The 21,957-nt window shown below is 41.5% G+C and overlaps 1 protein-coding gene across 2 annotated transcripts in view; it reads left to right on the forward strand.

Moving 5' to 3' along the window:
* LOC141144246 (macrophage mannose receptor 1-like) overlaps positions 1-21,957 on the forward strand; it is a 246,203-nt gene that overhangs the window by 16,312 nt on the left and 207,934 nt on the right. For both annotated transcript variants that reach the window (XM_073629729.1, XM_073629727.1), the window contains exons 3-6: positions 1,301-1,474; positions 6,633-6,794; positions 12,748-12,861; positions 16,901-17,041. In XM_073629729.1, coding sequence (XP_073485830.1) covers positions 1,301-1,474; positions 6,633-6,794; positions 12,748-12,861; positions 16,901-17,041 — 591 coding nt within the window. The remainder of the gene's footprint in view (positions 1-1,300; positions 1,475-6,632; positions 6,795-12,747; positions 12,862-16,900; positions 17,042-21,957) is intronic.

The following is a 21,957-nucleotide window of genomic DNA, read 5'->3' on the forward strand; positions in this document are numbered from 1 at the left end:
AGATCTAATATTTCCATAGCGCCGAGATAGTGGAAGAAGGCCTAGGTTTTCACTGTATTGTGACAATCCATGTCCTTAGTCTGCTTGTCTTCAGCAAATTGTTTGCAGGCTTTCTTGTGCATCATCTTTAGAAGAGGCCTCCTTCTGGGATGACAGCCATACAGACCAATTTGATGCAATGTGCGGCGTATGGTCTGAGCACTGACAGGCTGACCCCCCACATCTTCAACCTCTGAAGCAATGCTGGCAGCACTCATACGTCGATTTCACAAAGACAACCTCTGGATACGATGCTGAGCACGTGCATTCAACCTCTTTGGTCAACCATGGCAAGTCCTGTTCTGAGTGGAACCTGTCCTGGTAAACCGCTGTATGGTCTTGGCCACCGTGCTGCAGCTCAGTTTTAGGGTTTTGGTAATCTTCTTATAGCCTAGGCCATCTTTATGTAGAGCAACAATTATTTTTTTCAGATCCTCAGAGAGTTTCTTGCCATGAGGTGGCATGTTGAACTTCCAGTGACCAATATGAGAGAGTGAGAGCGATAACATCAAACTTAACACACCTCCTCTCCATTCACACCTGAGACCTTGTAGCGCTAACGAGTCATATGACACCGAGGAGGGAAAATGGCTAATTGGGCCCAATTTGGACATTTTCACCTAGGGGTGTACTCACTTTTGTTGCCAGCGGTTTAGACATTAATGGCTGTGTGTTGAGTTATTTCGAGGGGACAGCAATGTTGCACTGTTATACAAGCTGTACACTCACTACTTTACATTGTAGCAAAGTGTCATTTCTTCAGTGTTGTCACATGAAAAGATATAATAAAATATTTACAAAAATGTGAGGGGTGTACTCACTTTTGTGAGATACTGTATATTTTCAAGCTGTCTTTGAAATTTAGTTTTGAATCCTGTATACTATTGTTTTTCTTTCAAAGTATTCCCTACATCATATCTCTTTGCTTTGTCTTATTAAATTGAATTGATTTACTAAAGGCAAAAGGCTGTTCAGTTTAACAAGAGAAGCTCTGCTGATTTCCATCAGCCAACTGTGTGCAAGCAAAAAATACAGGTTTTTTTTTTTTATTTTTCCTTACAGGTGATTGCGTATTCTTTGTAAAGTGAATTTCCCCCACATTCACTAAGTGAAGGAAAAATTTCCTTGCAAAGTGCAAATTCCCTTGCAATAAGTCCAATTGTTACGTGTTTTTTTTCTTATAAATATTATTTGTATTTATTTATGATTTGTATGTATAATATTCATAACAAGCTAACACTTTTTATTCATTCTTCCACAGAAATATATTCTATAAAAGGAAATGGTAATGGTCAGCCATGTGTATTCCCATTCAAGTTTGAATCTAAAATGTATGTGGAATGTACCACTGCAGGAACACAACACGGGGATCTCTGGTGTTCTACAACAGAGAATTATGATAAGGATAAGTTGTGGGGATACTGCCCAATTAAAAGTAAGCATTGTCAATGACCTTCCTGGTGTGATGTTGGTTTAGCACGGTCCAAACATATCCCTTTCTTTGCAGAACAGCTGACTGGAAACCTTTATAGCTCCCCTTTAAGAACGAATTCATTTCAGGAAATTATTTTTTCACACTCTATAGGAAACATTTATCTATATTATGTTAATAGGACGTTCATATATGATGATATGATGGCAGGACCAACATGGGTGCCCAGGGGGATAGTTAACTGCTTTCGGAAGCAGCAACACTCTGTGCTATGGTTGCATACAGTAGCTGCAGCACGTATTTAAGTGGCCAAAACTCTGCAAAAGCACCAACCCTGGACACACTATGGCTGCGTCCAGAGTTGGTCAGAGGCTCTATTCAAATATGAGATAGTTACATGCAAACAGCGCCAGTCATTGATTTGTACATAGTACAAAACTGACAGCCGCCACTGACAGCTGCTACTGTTTGCACAATAGCAGCGAGTGTTTAGTACCTCTGATGAAATCTAGTGATTCTTGCCCCAATGCGCCTGTAGTCTTATAGTCACCTTACCAGCGCCCCCTCACTGTTCCTTCCTCCATAAAAGCCAGCAATACTATCCAGGGCTTCCAGGTGTGGCGGAGCATGTGACCGCTTCCCCTGTGAGGGTACTCGGGCCTAGCAGCCAACTGCTAGACCTGAGCACTGTCACATGAGTGAAGAAGTGATATCACCGCTCTTCCATGGTAAATGATAATGCTAAGGAATTAGACTCTTTGCAGGGACAGTCATTTTGACTTTTGACATTTCTCTTTAAAAAACACTTTATTTTTTGCTACAAAATTACTTATAACCCCCAAACAGTATACATTTTTTTTTTTTTTTTAGCAGCGACACTAAAACCTCGTACACACGATCGGATTTTCCAACAAGAAATGTGTGATGACAGGCTATTGGCAGAAAATCCGACCGTGTGTATGCTCCATCGGACAATTGTTGTCAGACCTTCCTCCAACAAATGTTGGATAGCAGGTCTTCAAATTTTCAGCGGACGAATGTCTGTTGTCGGATTTTCCGAGTGTGTGTACACAAGTCCGTCGGACAAAAGTCCAAAGTACAAACACACATGCTTGGAAGCAAGGACGAGCCAGAAGCGCTCGGTCTTGTAAACTAGCGTTCGTAATGGAGAAAATAACATTCGTGACGTGGCAAATTATCAAATCTTGAAATGCAGCGCACAATTCTCTTCTTCTTTAATGGGATAATAATGAAGCTGCTTTGCTGGTGATACTGATGGAGTTATTGCAAACTAATTTTCAAAGGCTTTTTTTTTCTAGTGATATCAAGAATAATATTATTATGCTTTTTTTTTATTATTTGGGCAAGTTAACACAACACCATTAGGCTTCATTCCCACGAGGCGGATCCGCTGCCACGGTGTTCGCCTATGTCCGCCAGCTCAGCAGGAGTTCTCTCTGTTGATCTCCGCTGAGTCGGCGGATGACTGGTCCCTCTCTGCTCACTGAGCGGGGAGGGGCTTGTCGAGCGCCGCTGGTTGCAATGGAGAGATCGGACGAAAACGGACACCATGTTCGTTTTCATCAGATCTCACCCGATCTGATCCCCCAGGGACGGATGTGAACGTAGGGCCATCTGTCTGATTTTAGCAGATCGGACCGCTGACATCCGTCGACCCATAGACTAACATGGAGCGCCCGTTCAGGTCCGCCGACAAAACTGACAGGTGGACCTGAACGGTCCGACAGTGTGAAAGGGGCCTAATCCCATCGTTTTTAAGATCAAATATACAATTATGTTGGTGTCCCTTGTTAATTTTACATTGTATTTTTTAAAATGCAACTGCCTACTCCCAAACTGTCATTTGAAGTAAAACACATAGCCAAGTATTATTCTACACAATTTTTTTATTGTGCATTAAAAAAAGAAAACAAATAAAATTAGACATGCTATCTGCCAATAGAACTTAACCAAAAAGTGCATTATATGCATCCAAAAATATAGAAAATATACCAAATCAAATCATTATTCAACCAAAAAAATAATGTCAAAGCAATAATTCCAAGGCCAATAATAAATAACACGTTATCTCCTCCGATTCCGCAACATGTCTGGTTGACAAACGGCCGTTCAGAAATGAACTGAAAAGCACGAAATGAAAAACGCAAACTGAAAAGCCCTAAATGAAAAGCGCGAAAAGAAAAGCGCGAATCAACGCTCACCAAACTTCTACTAACACAAAATTAGCAGAAGGAGCCCAAAGGGTGGCGCTAAAGAGCTGAAAAACAACGTAGTATGTCATTACGTTCGTATTTGTTGGCCAACAATTGTGTGGCCATGTGACAAGTTTGGGCCAAGCCCTTTGGACAAAATTCTATGGTTTTGTTGGCCAACAAACTGATCGTGTGTACGAGGCTTAAGGAATGAAATACTGATTGTTTCAATTCTTCATGTCACACAGTATTTGTGCAGCGGTTTTACAAATGCAATTTTTTTTTGGAAAAAATACACTTTAATGAATTAAAAAGAAAAACACTATATATACCCTGATTTTTTTTTTGTAAAATGTGAAAGATGATGCTACGCTGAGTAAATAGATACCTAACATGTCCCGCTTTAAAGTTGCACAAGCTTGTGGAATGGCGACAAACTACCTTACTTAAAGATCTCCATAGGCGACACTTTAACATTTTTTACAGGTTACTTGTTTAGAGTTACAGAGGAGGTCTAGCGCTAGAATTAGTTTGCGGCAATACCTCACATGTGTGGTGCGAATACTGTTTAAATATACGTGCGCGACACATATGCTTACATTTTTTCTTGTCAAAGAATCTTATTCATTTTCAGCAGAGGAGATAAAGACGGTAGTGGTACATTAACACATGAGAGTCGTCGTACATCATGTAAACAAGATACCAAACATTTGAACATACACTTCCTCGTAGTAGATGAAAAGGAACATAGTGTTACAAAATAAGGGTATAATCTCTCTATACAAGTACCAGTGTATTTTGCAAAATACCGTAAAAGAACAACTATTATACACTGGTTTAGTAAGTAGGTAAAAAACTTTTTACCGAATTGCAGCTTAAAATGGAAAGATGAAGTCCCGTCTAGATGATACGGAGACTTGGAAACGTACAATGGGAATAAAGGAGGAGTGAAAGAGAGAAGAATGAAAAAAGTTGAACTAGTCTCACGTCTGAAGACGTTACATATTTATTGAGTGGTAACCATTTTATACTCACATCCCGAAAGACAGACAGGGAAAAGGTAAACAGCAAGTGTGGATGGGAAGGCTCACAGAACGATAGTGCAGTTTCCGTGCAGGATATAGTTCCAGTGAGTAAAACAGATTCTCATTTACCAAGGCAATAATAAGTATTTGTCGAAGTCAGGGAGCAAGCAGTGTTTGACCCAAGCTGGCCAAACCTTTTCAAAATTCCGTATCTTGTCGTTTTCAACAGCTGTCATTTTAGCATATACAAGGGCTCTATTCATTCTATGTTTCATATGCTTAATTTTTTTTTTTTTTCTTATTTATTTTACTTTTTATTTTTACGCTGTCTCTTTATTTTTTTTGTATCACTTTTATTCCTTGAAATAAGGATGACAGATCCTCCTTATGGAGAAATTTGTGGTCAAAAAGACCCCCCAGATCTCTCAGATCTCTCCTTTACCTTTATAAGCAAAAGATCAAAAAAATTTAATTTTTTTTTATATTTTGCTTTTAAAAAAAAATTATTTACTTCCACCATGTATCAGAAGTCCAGCTTGGACCTTGACGTCGCTCCGATCCTCCAAAGCCATAGAGGCGATCAAAGAGGATTCTCTTTGATCACCTCCGGGACCAGCTGGGTAAGCCCGAGAGACACCGAGAGACAACGATGGCTGTAAAAAACGATAGCCGGATTATGGCTGATATATTCAGCTATAACCCCGGTAAACCACTTCAAAGCCGCAATGTATGTATATATATATATATATATATATATATATATATATATATATATATATATTGGGGTCTTGAATGGTTAAAGCTAAACTCCAAGCAAATAGTTAAATACACAAACTGCATTGTCTGCTGTGATTTATATGTAGCAGAACCTGCCCCTCTCCCTATTCAGTCACAGTGCACGTGTATGAGGGGTGATGGAGGCTAATATCAGGGCAGATTTAGGTACTTATTGTGTTGAGAAACCACTTCGAAAAACACCCTCTTAGGCATATCTAGCTGCGGCCATCTTAAGTAAGGGCAGAAGACTCATATAACAGTCTGCCCTTAGCTCAGGTTTGCAGGCAGGAGGGTGTGCTTGGCTAAGAAAGACCCTCCTCCCTTCCTCCAGATGAAAGCAGAAAAAAATGCCATGAAGACTACTGGGACGTATGACATCCTTTTAACCTAGGCCAGAAACCAGGAAGCAACTTAGGAAATGTAAATAAAAAATTTAAAATAAGTAAATATAATATACTTTCCTATCGATTTACCAAGGCTAGCAGCATAAGGATTGATGTTGATTGAGAGTTTAATTTCACTTTCATTATGCAATTAAAACAAAACACAAATGCAGTTTTTTTTTTATCATGCATCGAATTCAAGCTATATGTTGGATTCACGTTTTTCTATAAACATTTTAAATGCGTTTTCATGCACTGCCATGGTCATTAATGGGCCCTTTAATGAATGTTGACGTATCAAAAAAACAGACATAACATTTTGTAGCCAACATGCATCATGTAAACTAGCACCATTTAAATGGTTAATCTGTGTACATGCATTAACATTGTTTAAAACACGTAGGTTAAGGTGAGCCCATAAAAAAGTAGGCACTTCATATTATTCTTAATTTGGTAGAGTGAAAACTTCAGGACCCTGTACAAACATAATGGAATTAAACAGGATGTAAATGCTATTTACCTTTTTGGCTGCCCTGGTTTAAAACATTAAATTATCTGAAAATGAATAAAAGTTACAATTCAGGTGGTATACATAATACAATTAATTGCACTTATACAGAATCATTGTTACAGAGTAGATAATATGATCATTATGGAGAGTCAAATGTTGTTATGGTAGTCAACCTGTGAATAGTTTGAGCAATCCAGCATTTTTGTACTAGTTGATGGCATTCCATTAAATGTTTTTTTTTTTTTTTTTCAGCTACAAGAGAGGGTTGGTGGACAACAGATCCAATCTCTGGCTTTGAATATCAGGTCAATGAGAAATCAGCTCTGACATGGTACCAAGCCCAGAGGAGCTGTCATCAACAGGCTGCCGAGTTATTAAGTATCACTGAGCTACACGAGCAAACTTACATTTCAGGTGAGTTTTGTAGGACAACCCAGCAACAGCCACCAATCAAAGAAACTCCTCTCCTTGCTGCACTGTAGCCACCCTTTATGATTATGGGCCCTTTCACACCGACGTGTCCGTGTACGGGCTCTGCTTTGCTCGGAGGGGGATCGCTCTGTCGATCCCCTCTGAGCAGGCAGATGACAGGTCTGTCTCTGCACACTGTGCAGGGACGGACATGTCAGAGCGCCGCTCTCCTCTATGGGGGATCAGATGAAGACAGACCGTAGAGTCCGTTTTCATCCGATCCGCAGACGGAGGTTTTCCTCCGTCACACTTTAGCATGCCACCACTTTGGACATGTCACCGCTGACATCCGTGGCTCCATAGACCTGTATGGAGCGTCTGTTCAGGTCCGCCTAGAAAACTGACAGGCGGACCTGAACGGTCCGCCCGTGTGAAAGGACCCTAATGCTGTGTACACACGACCGGACTTTCCGACAGAAAAGGTCCGACGGAATCATTCCATCGGACATTCCGATCGTGTGTGTGCTTCATCAGACTTTTTCTTTCTAAAATTCTGACGGACCTAGAAATAGAACATGTTTTAAATCTTTCTGACGGAATCAGTTCCTATCGGGAAAACGGCTCGTCTGTATGCGATTCCGATGGACCAAAAATGACGCAAGGGCAGCTATTGGCTACTGGCTATTAAACTTCCTTTTTCTAGTCCCGTCGTACGTCATCGCGTTCTAAGCGATCGGACTTTGGTGTGATCGTGTGTAGTCCGTTTCAGCGGAACTCCGTCGGAAAGACCGTCGGAGTCTATTCTGATGGAAAGTCCGGTCGTGTGTACGCGGCATAAGTCAAATTTTTGCGTCTCAAAGCGGTACATTGTTTTGCATAGAAATTTGGCGTTTTATATTGTAGGCCTGTAATTCTTAGCAAAAACACATTTAAATCTGTCCAAACAAGAGTCTAGTAGATATCCCGGGTATGATAAAGTTTGAAACACAAATTCATAAATTATAATATAATAAATAACTATAAATAATTATAAAAAATAATAATATAAATATAATAAAATGAATTTCCCCACGATTCACTATCGCTCAATTCTGCAAGTGTTCTAATTTTCTATCGCTGTTTTCTAGCTTTTGGCCACTTTTGACAAAAAGGGACACTTTTTGGTTGCTATTAACAATCTCAAGTTTCCAGGCAGAACGAACAGTATATATAATATAAAACTGCATGCAGGGCATTGGACAAAGCACTAGGGACAAAGGGATGTGAAATGATTTCATACAGTAATGTAATCTGTAAGATTACACTGTACTGTATGTGTTATGAATTTTCTATTTTTTTTAATTTGTCATCGGCCTCCGCCCCGTGCGTCGCGACGCTCGCAGTGAACAGAGTCTGGCACACAGGACATCGGGGCAGAGGACAGAGCCTGCGGACACAGCGGGAGGACATTGCAGGATCCTGGGGACAAGGTAAGTAACCTGCACCAGGATCTTGCAATGCAGTCCCGAGTGTGGCTCGGGGTTACCGCTAATGGTACTGAAATTTAACCCCGAGCCACACTCGGGAAAACCGCCAGTGAGGTTAATATTTTCTGTCTTCATTTCCAGCCAGCTAGTTAACCAATAAGGGCCCTTTCCCACGTCAGAACAGTTAAACCTCCATTCTTGCTCCCTGATTAGGCCAGCTCTGTTCAAGCAGGATGTATATTTCAGTTGGAGAGAGACAGTATGAAAGAAAACATCTTCTATTTGGTTATTTCTTTTAAAGGCCCTTAATCTTGTGTCATGAGTGTATCTAGAATTTAAAACTTATAGTATTTGAGAAAATAATATTGTACACAACTAGTAAACTTATTAAAGTATCAGCTTAAAAACTAACCAAAAATAAATAAATAAAACTGTTTTAGTTTTCCAAGATCATTCATATGGGAGAAATCATGGATGGCTTACTAATTTTCAGTCTGTGAACCCTAGAAATTCGAGATGGTGGAGTTGGTATTCTCAACTCCCGTGCAGAAGTGAACGCATATGTGAGTAGCGCCCGTATATGAAAACGTTGTTCATACCACACATGTGAGGTATCACCACGATCGTTAGAGCAAGAGCAATAATCATAGCCCTAGACCTCCTCTGTAACTCAAAACACATAACCTGTAGAATTTTTTTAACGTTCCTCGCATATGGAGATTTTTAAGCGTAAAAGTTGCCATTCCACGAGCGGGCGCAACCTTGATACGTGACATTTTGGGTATCAATTTACTTGGCGTAACATCATCTTTCACAATATAAAAAAAAAATTGGGCTAACTTTACCGTTTTCTTATTTTTTAATTCAAAAAAGTGAATTTTTTCCACAAAAAGTGCGCTTAAAAAAGACCTCTGCGCAAATACGTTGTGATAAAAAGTATTGCAACGACCGCTATTTTATTCTCTAGGGTGTTAGAAAAAATATATATAATGTTTGGGAGTTCTAAGAAATTTTCTAGCAAAAAAAAATGATGTTGACAAGTTTGAAACATAAGCCCGGCCCTTAAGTAGTTAAAAAAAACCCAGGAGCTCTGAAATTGGTAGCTTTAATATGAAAAAATTGACCCCTTAAATTGAGTTTGGCCCTACCACCTTCAAGCTGGCAAATCCTACTATTGATCATTGAGGCTCTTGACCATACAATGAAATGATAAAATATGGAAAGTAGTAAAGGGTTAGCGTCAAGAATGGCTTTAGAAAGTTGATATTTTGTACCTAAGGACTCCCAATAGGGCACACAACTTAAAGCCTAGTACACACAATGGGAAAATCGGACGAAAAATACCGCTTTCAGAACAATCGTCTGATAATCTGATCATTAGTCAGATTCCAAAATTGTATTCTGGCATATGAGAATTTTCGGAATTTTAGTAACCTATTGGGTTTCAATATGAGACTATAATATGAGACAATATGAGACGATCATTAGTCCAATATTCTTACCATGTGTATGAGGCTTTAGTAGCCATATATGAAGACATCTTTAGGTGTTTGCCTTACATGACTTCCTAAGGCTGATTAGCTATAAAATAAACACAGATTCGATACGAGGGACTTGTAACTGTCCTGGGACCTGGCCATTGGTCAACTATGCCAGAATAAAGTAAAAAGAGAGGAGCACCTCATTCAAATAGTTACCCTGAAATCGGTTAGCCAGTGTCATCAGTGCTGGGACAAGGTCATTCGTGCCCAGGGCGAAGATGGCAAACTGCCCCCCCCCCACCCCCACCGTGTCTAAAGAAAGAGTCAGTGTCATTTCAAATCAAGAAAATACCAGTCCCTCCCTCCAACAGAGAGATCACTCCGCACACAGCAGGACTAGTGGGCGAGGTTGGCGCCGCACGCTGGTCGGATCTACAACACAGACTGCACACACGTACAGGAGGAGAGAGCAGTGAGTCATCAAGAATCAAGAAATTATTATAAAAAAAAAAAGTCTGTGGCGGCCACGGACATTGCAAGAACCGCTCACGGACACCAGTGTCTGTGTGCGGACACCTTAGTGATCCCTGTCCATGTTGCATTTTACAGAAATTAAAAGAGAAGGGAATTTATTTTTTGGGCAGATTTATACTTACCTTGGTGGATGCAGCATCGGTCTGATGCTGCATCTGTCCACCGGTGCCTTTGCAATGAGAATTGAGCAATATAACACCGCAGATCGCTCGGTTTTCAGACCTCTGTGAGCAGAGAGCTGCAGGCTGTCAGTCAAAGCTCTCTATTCTGCTCCTTCCTCGCTCATTGGCTGAGCTGGAAAGGGGGCGGGGGCTGCTGGCTCAGGCTCTCAGCGGCTTGCTGAGCAGCTGAGACACGTGTCAGTCCAGGCACCTGGCATATCCCGACTCCCATTGATCCCGACTCCCTGGACAGATTTCTGTGACACCAGCAGAGAGCGGACTTCAGCCCGTTCTCTTCTGAAAACAGGTCACAGGAGTTGTACTCCTGTGATCCATAGGAAGGGTACAGCCAAACGAGCTTCGGCTGTACTTCTCCTTTAAATAACATTCATCATTAACCTCCCCTTGGCCTCCTCCCCTCCCCCAATCCAGCCAGCTCATTTATTAATCTGAGATGCAATCAAAAATGGTTTCAGTAGAACAATGGACAGTATTCTGTTTTTTTATTAGTATTATTATTTTTTCCAATTGTATTTTTTAATTATTTTTAATTATTTTTTATTTTTGTATTGTTTTCTTCACAATGATTGGGGGGAGGTAGTGGACAGTGACAGTAGGACAGTGGAGGGTGCAGTTTTTTGTTTTTATTGTTTTATTATCTTTTATTTCTTACAATTTTGTTTTTTATTTATTTGTAATAATTTTTAATTTCACAGTGTTTCTGGGGAAGGCTGTGGGAGGGGGGTTATGGGGCAGTGGACAGTGTCAGTAGAGCAGTGGACAGTATAATTTTTATGTATTGTTTTTACAATTTTCTTTTTTTTTTCTTTTTTTTTCACAATGCTTTTTTTTTGGGGGGGTTTGGGACTGTGGACAGTGTCAGTAGGGCCGGGGGGGGGGGCCCTTGGGGGTGTCAGTAGTTTTTTATTTTCTATTATTTTATTTTTTACCACTTTTTTACAATTTAATTTTGTAATATTTATTGCAATTTTATTTTTTTATCAGCCCTGTTGGTGGACTTTGGTGAGATATCAGGGGTCTAAACAGACCCCTTACATCTCCCATTTGAGACAGAGAAAGAGACTGAGGACACAGACTCCTCAGGCCCTTTCTCAGCAACTTCAGCATTGAAAATGAATGGACAGGAGGCAGAGGCCTGTTCATTCATAAACTTAAGCATAGTAACACACAGTTTACTCTGCTCAGTTATCAAAGAAGTTAGGAGCGATCGCTCACTGTGTCCAATTCAGAAAAGGAAGAAGCTGGTAAATTACAGATTTACCGGCCCCTTCCTCCGCTCTCCATCCTGACACACCCTTCTCCACCCCCCCCCCTCGTCCCCCCACAGCCGGCTCCATCCTCTCCCGCCGGCCACGGGGGGACAAGGGGGGGGCGGAGAAGGAGCACACAGCGGGCTGGAGGAAGAGGACACGGGGTCCAGAGAAGATGGGGGTGAAGGAGGACACAGCAGACATGGGGGGGGGGTGATCGGTGCAGGAGGGGAAATTTGCAAGCACCGATCTCCCTGTATGGCATTTTAGCTGACAGGAGGGAGAGGAGGTGAAGCAACTGTCTGAAAAGCCATGCAGGGAGATGGGTGCTTGCAACTGTCCCCCGCTGCAACGATCATCCCTGGCTGTCACGGGACATTCTTTGGATGATACGCCGCCGCCGACTGAGAAGGGAGGTAAAGGGTTTGTGCCGGGTGCAGGAGCGCACTTGGCACATCCTATCACACTGCCAGCACTTCACCTGCGCCCCCCTCCCTCCAGCAAATTGTACTGCCCAGGGCATCCTTTACCCCCCCCCATACCGGCCCTGGATGGCATTCAAAGACTTTAATTTGACCTATCCAAGATTACAATCCCATGGAAACCTTAAAGAAAAATAGGTCTTTGTCATTTTTGATTAACATTTTTTTAAATGTATACATTTTTAACGTATGTTTTTATCAATGTCTAACTGTATATACGGTAATATGTACAGTATTGTTATTTCATATTTTGTTTATTAATACTTTTGACCTGTATGATGAACTATAGGTGTACCAGGGTTCCCAATTTTTTTAGCTCTTGATTGCTCTAGACTAGAGAATGCTAACAAGTTTCTCGCTAATATACAGTGGGGATGGAAAGTTTTCAGACCCCCTTAAATTTTTCACTCTTTGTTATATTGCAGCCATTTGCTAAAATCATTTAAGTTAATTTTTTTTCCTCATTAATGTACACACATCACTCCATATTGACAGAAAAACACAGAATTGTTGACAGTGCATTGTATTTTCACAATCTATCATGTGTTTTTTTTTTTATAGGAATAGCCAGCACCACAAAAACACCCTTATGGGTGGGACTTAATAGTTTGGACTTAAACGCAGGCTGGAAATGGAACGATGGAAGTCCATTCCGATACCTCAACTGGCTTCCAGGTAAATTGTTAGCTTCTGCACATTGCAAGTCACTTCTCTGTCTATTTATACTTAATAAATGAGCATTTTCACTAGCACTATATGCACAATCTAAAAGAGAAATCCAGTCAGGATAAAGGCTACAAACAGACTTACATATTATCAGGTTATAGGTTCTTGCCCTTTCTTTTCCTAATATCAAACCATCTATTGATCCTGGATTCCCCGCACAGTTAAGAGTATATTACTCCAGTCAAGATTAAAGAATAAGAAAACCAGGGGGTAGCCAGTAGCTCACTGAGGTGTATGGGCTGGGAAGGCTCTGTATGAAAGCAAACAGCGTCCCTCAAATAGCTGACTCGCCTCAATAAGGTGTGATCCTGGTAATCAGCCAAGCATACAAAAAGAAAAGGTGAAAAGAGAGCCTCACCTGCACTAATTACTAAGGACCATGGAGCTTATAGATAAGGGAACTTTATTACACAAAAATATCAAATCGTAATACAAAAAACACCGGATAAAAATCCCATCACCAACACCTCAGTAAAAAATTAATTAAAAATAGACAACGTTGTCTGATCAAGATGCAGCTACGTCATGAAATCCATACACATACATATGTCAACATAACATTGGTGAAGTCAAATCACTGTTGAAACACCGTAGATAAGGAATATTCCCACAGTGTGCAGGATGGTTGAACAAAAATGGGGGCTCTGCAAGTGCAGCAAGGGGAGAAAAGCAAGTTTTTCCTATGACCACCGTGGATAGCAACTCCAGGCACTGACGTGGCGTATGTAGTGCAAGTATGTATCCCAAGTCCAAAACTTTCCACAGGAGGGTGAAGCTGGGAAGTAGTAATGCAGTAAGGTCATATATAATGCAGTAAGGTTAAATATATATATATATATATATATATATATATATATATATATATGCGGGCTAGCAAGCCAACATCGACGGTGCGTGATTCACGTGGTGTCTATGGTGTTTCAACAGTGATTTCACTTCACCATAGTGTCAGGTGCTTTATTACCCCAGGGATGTTATGTTGACATATGTATGTGTGTGGAGTTTATGACGCAGCTGCATCTTGATCAGACAACATTGTCTATTTTTAATTCATTTTTTACTGGGGTGTTAGTGGTGGGATTTTTATCCGGTGTTTTTTGTATAAGACCCCTTTCACACTGAGGCTTTTTTCAGGCGCTTTTGGGCTAAAAATAGCACCTGTAAAGCACCTGAAAAACGACTCTCCTGCAGTTTCAGTGTGAAAGCCCAGAGTGCTTTCACACTGAGGCGGTGCGCTAGCAGAACGTTAAAAAAAACTCCAGCAAGCAGCATCTTTGGAGCGGTGAAGGAGCGGTGAAGGAGCGGTGTATACACCGCTCTTGCCCATTGAAGTGAATGGGCAGCGCCGCTTTGCGGGTGCTTTTAACCCTTTTTTGACCGCTAGCGGGGGTTAAAAGTGCCCCACTAGTGGGCGAAAACCTCTGCAAAAACAACGGTAAAGTGCCGCTAAAAATAGCGCCGATTTACTGCCGACGCCTCGGTGTGAAAGCACCCCTACTATTTGATTTTTTTGTGTAATAAAGTTCCCTTATCTATAAGCTCCATGGTCCTTAGTAATTACTGCAGGTGAGGCTCTCTTTTCACCTTTTCTTTTTGCAAGATTAAAGGATAGAGGAGTATTTTGTTGCATTGTGTGTAGTGGCTAGCATGTTGTTTCGAACCCGTGGGAGCAGAATGTTGTTTTGAGGCAGGCTTTATTTCCATCTATAGGTTTAACATTGTTTGTTTTTCAAAATGGTACACCCAAAAGCAAAAAGCAGACACATACAAAGAGCTTTCATCTGTGTGATAAATTATGTTTTTTGGAAACAGTTCAGGGCTGCTTACCCACACTCCTGTCAAATTAGGGGAACAGCTGTGCCTATGCAGCTGCTGCGTCTTCGTACCCTTACATGGACTGCCTGCAAACAGAACCTGGTGGCTCAACCTGCATAAACAACTGGCCCGTTCACAGTCTATGGGAATTAGCGCCCATGTGAATGAGGCTTTAAAGGGGACTTTCACTATGCACATCCACTTCAGCCCCTGCATTTTCTCCCTCCTCCACAATACAAAGTGCAGATTTTTTTTTTCTGTTTACTCCTTTTTAATTTTTTTTCCATCTCTGTCCCCAACCACCATATCTGCCTAGGCAAGAATGGTATATCGATGCTCCCTTAGCATCCTGAGATATCTCAGGAGGCTGCAGGAGTAGGGACCCAAAGTGATTGGTGGGCAGAGCTGGTGAATGTCATCGGGGGGCCAGTCGTCTGAACCCAGAAGGGCAGCTGGCTTCCAATGATGAGGAGGACTGAAATAGTGGCTGTGGTACCTACACAGCAGATCACAGAGGGACAACATTGTATTTACTGGGCATACTAATAACTGAACTCATCTTCTACTTCATGCTCAGTCTCACCCTGTTCTTCAGTTGTGAAAATACATGTATACATTCCAGAATCAGGAAGGTTTCACACCTAGCCTGCCAAGGATTGACACAGTACTTTACCAATGTAGCGCTACCCCTGCAGGAGCTGCTTGGTAATTTAGGTTCTCTGTTCTGCATCTCAACACCAAGGACAACCTCAGCCTCTTAAAACAGGGTGGGGGAAGAGGAATGTACATTTTGTTTTACAAGTCATTTTCCAAACATGAGAAAGATCTGGGCTATGTGTAAACAGATAAGCCTGGAGCTGGAGGTGCAGCTTAAGTGGAATAGGGTTAAAAAGTTGATAGGTTTCAAAGTTACAGGGGGTCTTACCTGATTGAATATAGTAGAGGTGGGGCAGGTTGGGGCAGGGTAGAGCCACGGTGGCCATAGAAGAGGTGGTCACTTGCCTCATGGTAGGTTGGAGCATCCCTCTCTCTACTTTTGACTAGCTTTGAACTTAATTCCCCCCCCCCATCTGTTTTATGTGGGTCTTATTTTGTGCTGGTTTCGGTTATAAGGAGTTCTGTGTTTGACAGCGGTGGCTCTATGTTGGGAGTTCTGGCGGAATTTATTGCATTAATGTTATTGTCGTAGCAGCTGGAAGGGGTCTTAAGGGTCTTCAAAGGTGGGAGATGGTGGTCAAAATTTGGTGAATAATGGTGGGGCCCATCGCAGGTGTGCGTGTACCTTCCATATTTAAGATAAGGCACTAAGGTACCAATGGTTATGTGGCTGTATCAAGGATAAATGGATAGTTAAATTGTCTTTGAGTCAGTGCAGTTGCGGCTGAGGGCCTTGAAATGGAATTGGGGTGGATACTGCTGGTTGGTAAAAAAAATGTGACTTCAAAGACCCTAGATCAGAAAATAGGTCAGTCATTATTAGGATTGTTGTTATAAATTTTATAATAAAAATGCGATGGCCTTTTCAACCAAAAAAAAAAAGTGTCCAGTGGTTTGTTTTGAGTAAGGGGGATTTAGTTGGGTGGGGTTTAGGTAATAAGTCATGGCAGCCACAATACAAGGCAATACCTTAGTCAAGGACATTAAAGCAAAAAAGCCATATCGGCAACCTTTGGGATTCTGCAAGCTTTTTTACAGTTGGTGGTTGCCTGATTTCTGTGTCATTTCTTTTATGTTTTTGTGTGTAAATAAATGCTTTATTACACCCCACTGGAGACCTGTGTTATAAAGAAAAATAAATAAATAATAAATAAATAAATCACAATTCTTCTTATAATAGTCCAAATAAATCCAGTGTTTCAGTGCAATCAGGATTGTGACCACTATACTATTGTTATCATTGTGAACAATTATCTTGTACTTTTTAACTTTGTAACAATAAAATATATTCCTTATATTTTTAAGCTATTATTTTCCTCTTGGACTTTTTCTGGCACCGCAAAAATCCCCGTAACCTTTGTCCTGATTTACCTATATTGGGAGTGTGTTTGGTGCTGCTTGCTCTAAACCATGTATATTCATATCCTAATTGCTCGCAAGATTTTATTTGTCTTACTTCCCTTCCCTTACTGCCATCATTGCAAATTATTTCCTTAAAGTGTTTCTCTTCCTTTAGGAAGCCCATCAGCAGAAGATTGGAAGAACTGTGGGTCACTGGAGCCAAATAAAAATTCCAAGTGGGAAAACAAAGAGTGCTCTAAAAAGCTGGGATACGTCTGTGAAAAGGGCAAAATCACCTCCTACAACCCTCCGTCTGGTAGGAAAAAATTATTAACCTTAGGTCCTTTATACTAGTTTGATTTAAATGTTAATCAATGACATCATGTTTAATAGAGTATACCATTTTTTTTACTTTAAAATCAGGATTCAGTTACATTGATGGCTTAAACATCAAAGTGATGAATTAACCCAAAACCTATAATCCAGCTGAAGTGAAACTTCAGTGAAATTCAGATACCGGTAGCTAGTTTTTTTTAATCGAGTTTGACAACAAAAACTCCTATGACTTTCATTGGTAGATATGGAAGTTCCAGTGCTTTCTCAACTGCATATGTAAAAAAAATGTTATGCCTATACAAATAATGTTCTAGAAAATTTTAAATTACAGCAAGGATCAACAGTTGCCTGTACTATACAATTACATAAAGTGTGGATAAATTAGGTAGGCTATGAGTTTGATTTACTAACTGAACAAATAGGGTTTTATTTATTAAAGGCAAATCCACTTTGCACTAAAAGTGCACTTGGAAGTGCAGTCACTATAGATCTGAGGGGAAGATCTATAATGAGGGGAAGCTCTGCTGATTTTATCATCCAATCATCCAATCATCCCTCAGATCTACAGTGACTGCACTTCCAAGTGCACTTGCAGTGCACTTGTAGTGCAAAGTTGATTTGCCTTTAGTAAATAAAACCCTATTTGTTCAGCCAGTCTTCTGTTGTTGCCCTTGTTAAAGCGGAGTTCCACCCAAAAATGGAACTTCCACTTTAAGGGAAGTTGACCCCCTGACATGCCACATATGCCATGTCCTTTTTTTTTGCGGGGGGGGGGGGGAGCGGAAATCCTCTTTTTAGAGGGTTCCAGCTCCCACTTCCTCCTGGGGCACCGCAGCGCCGGAAGGCAGATCACCTCTCCCCCCTCCCTCTCGCAATCATCTGGGACACGTCACAGGTCCCAGATGATTGCCCGGTCAGTCACAGCGTGCAGCACGACTCGCGCATGCGCAGTGTGTGCCCGGCTGTAAAGCCACAGCCGGGCGCCCACAGTGACAATGCCGGCGCCGCGAAGAGGAGGGGGAGATGAGCGGGGCTTTGTCCACCCACATCGCTGGACCCTGGGACAGGTAAGTGTCCGATTATTAAAAGTCAGCAGCTGCAGTATTTGTAGCTGCTGATTTTTAATTTTTTTTTTTAAATTGGAACTCTGCTTTAATTTAGAGTTAATTTCAGTTGTCTTTTTATTGACGTTTTGGTTGGTTACTCCATACCAGAGGTCTTCAAACTACGGCCCTCCCGCTGTTGCGGAACTAAACATCCCATGAGGCATTGTAAAACTCTGACATTGACAGACATGACTAGGCATGATGAGAATTGTACTTCCTGAACAACTGGAGGGCCATAGTTTGTAGACCCCTGCTCTATTCCATACATGTGTAAGGCACATTCAGAGCTTCAGGCATTTAACAGGTTCTTGCACCAAGCTCACACTTTAACCACATGCACAGATGACAGTCATAGGCCACTTAATCCCTCTCATTTCCCCAGTCACTGTCCTTTAACCCCTTAATGTCCAGAACACGCTGAAGCCTAGGCCCATGTCTTACTCCTGATTAGAGCTCCCAAAGTCTGTTTGAACACTCGGGCCCAAGTCAGCTGACGTGTATTACCTGGTCATCTCTAACCGCCAGGAGAGTGATTCTGTTTCTCCAGCTACCACCCACTCTGAGGCTATTAAGGTTTGCACCAAACACTTCACAGTTATTACGACTCCACCCTTTAAGCGGTAGTAAATGTAAACAAAAAAAAATCATTGTATACTGGCACAATATGACAGGCTTACTTTACAAATGGAACCCTCCAGCGGCACGCTGTCACTGATTCCGGGTTTGTGCAATCCAAGTACTTGACGTCATTGGCCTAAGCCGATGGGAGTACATATTAAACAGCGCAAGTTCAAAGGCGCCTACGGGTAAGACTTTATAGTCTTACCTGTAGGGTAAAGCCAAATTTATGGCTTTACCATTACTTTAACTGAATGTAACCCCCCACTTTCTGTAATGCAGTCCTTTTCTCCACTGAATCAGTTATGAGGACAGGAACTTCTTCCTGTAACTTTCTTCCTAAACAGCATGGAGTAAACAAGGTACAATTGTCCACAACATGGTATATCTTCTAAAAATATATGAATTAAAACAGTCCAGTACATTGGAAAATTAGAGGCAACATCCAACTTCCATAACTCACAGCACCTACAGGCATCAACTCGGTATCATTCTCTTCACCCGGTGATTCCCTTCACCGTAAGGACAATCATAGCAGCAGTTCAGCCGCTTGATTGTTCTTACAGGTGGCTGGAGGGGACAACCGCCCCTCCCGCCGCCTTCCGGTGCTTCTCCCGACTCATCTGTGCGATCGATGAGCCGGTGTTTCTTCAGATTTGGCGACCCGTCAGAATTTGTAACGGAAGTGACGTTTCGTCGCCGCCATCTTGCTACACCCCACACTCCTCCACAGTAAGGATACACTGTGAAGGGGGCAAGCGGACATCTTGTTACACCCACCGGAGTTTTGCATTTCACATTTTTTACTTTTAACAGTAAACGGAGCTTATAAGGTGAAATACAGTATTTAGAAATCCGTCTGACTGTTTACATGTTGAATCATAAAATCAGAGGTGTTCTGTCAGATTAGCAAACCTGTGACATCAGCAGGTTTGCCGCTGCTTTTAAAGTTGAACATCTAAACAGTCCATCGGATTTCTAAATATTGTATTTGACCTTATAAGCTCCGTTTACTGTTATAAATAAGTGTGAAATGCAAAACTCAGAAGAAACACCAGAGAACGAATCCACTGGCGGCAGAAGTTGACCATAGAGATTTCTGAGGAACAGATGGTCCCCTGGTCATCTCTAGGACTCTCAGAGGTCCGGGCGTGACGTTATGACGCCACGACCCGGCCTGGCAGTTGTAAATACTGCCATGTACTCGGCTGGAAAGCCGAGATTGTCCTGTATTGTTTTTTTGATCTTGGTCTTTCCAGCCGGGAGGAGAGATGTGGGGTCTTATTGACCCCACACCTCTCCATAAAGAGGACCTGTCATGCACTATTCCTATTACAAGGGATGTTTACATCCCTTGTAATAGGAATAAAAGTGATCAAAATTTTTTTTTTCAAAGGGAAAGATCAAAAAATCAAAAAATGAAAATAAAATAAACAATAAAAAAAACAAAAGAAAATGTAAAGCGCCCCTGTCCCCTCGCATGCAGAAGCGAACGCATATGTACGTCACGCTCACACATGTAAACAGCATTCAATTCACACATGTGAGGTATCGCCATGAACGTTAGAGCGAGAGCAATAATTCTATATGAAGACATCGTCTGTAACTCTAAACAGTTAACCTGTAAAAAAATTAAAGCGTTGCCTATGGAAATTTTTGAGTACCAATGTTTGACGTCATTCCACGAGCGAGCGCAATTTTCAAGCATGACATGTTAGGTATCTATTTAACAGTAACATTATCTTTCCCATTATACAGAAAAATTGGGCTAACTTTAGTATTTTGTTTTTTTAATTCATGAAAAGTTTTTTTTCGCAAAAAAAACTTTGAAAAATTGCTGCGCAAATACCATGTGACATAAAAAGTTGCAACAGAGTCTCTGCTAAAAACACATATATAATGTTTGGGGACTCTGAGTAATTTTCTACCAAAAAAGGCTTTGATTGGGAAGTGATGTTCTCATACAGTTCCAGAAGGGGGTCTACAGGGTTCCTCACTGATAGGGCATGCTTTTTATAGTTCTAATAGGCCAGAGGACTCAACTGGTTCTTCTCTGGCATCCAAGGTGCAGGGGCAAAATACTCTCCACTCCCCACACTGCTGACATTTTCCTAAAAGACCCTGGGGAGACTCCTCCCAAACCAACAGGTAGGGACCACCCAAAGGATATGACCCAAAACAGTGAGTGCCCCAAAAATTAAAAGTGGAACATAAGTTCCACCTGCCTACGAATGTCCATTTCGGCACAGTTCTCCCTCTCCTTCTGTCCATGTGATGGGAAGTCTCACCAACAGGGATACAGGCAGCGACAAAAACAATCTTCTAGTAGAGCAGGAATGGGTTTAAACAAGAAAATAGGTGGCCCCTAGTCCAGCACTTGACTTTACCAAGTGGGCCACAAGTAATATTCAGGTTATATTGAGCTACAGAAAACTGTTAGAGATTGAAGAGCTACTCAAATAGAGTAGAGCACATTGTGAGTGTGCGGCAAAAGATGGTTAGAAACTGTGGGCATGCTATAAGACATGATTCAGGATGGTCAGGAGCACATGTTACATGAGACTGCTAGAGATCATTATTGCCATTATAACTCATACAAATCAGTGCTTACAAATTTGTCCCTCCTACGGCTCCCTTTAAAAAAGATCAGAAAAAATATTCATAGGGAAAAAAGGGCAGACAGCACCGAAAAAGCACCTAAGTTAGCAAAACACTCTATTGCAGTGGTCTACAAACTGTGGCCCAGGGGCTGGATGTGGTCCTTTGTTGGCTTTTATCTGGCCCTTGAGGCACATTTTCCCCCTGTTGTCAGCAACAGTGGGACATAGTAGACAAACAAGAAAAATCTCGGATGGCCACACTCCAACAGATCCTCTTTATTTGTGTTATCAAATTCCAACAAGGGAACTTCCCCAATGTATGTGATTCTGCCTGTTGTCATTTTATAACACGAATAAAGAGGATCTTTTGGAGTGTGGCCATCCGAGATTTTTATTGTTTGTCTACTGTGCAGCTTGTAAGCTGAGTGAGCACCCTTTCAGCAGGCGTGTGTGGTGTGGACAGCATGGACTGACCTGGAGCAGCAGCTCTTCACTGTTGTTGTAACAGTGAGGCATAGTTCCTGCCACCAACACCTACAATGGGGCACTATTCCTCTCACTGACATCAATGA

Source organism: Aquarana catesbeiana, linkage group LG05 (genome assembly GCF_042186555.1).
Source record: "Aquarana catesbeiana isolate 2022-GZ linkage group LG05, ASM4218655v1, whole genome shotgun sequence".
NCBI classification, from domain to species: domain Eukaryota; kingdom Metazoa; phylum Chordata; class Amphibia; order Anura; family Ranidae; genus Aquarana; species Aquarana catesbeiana.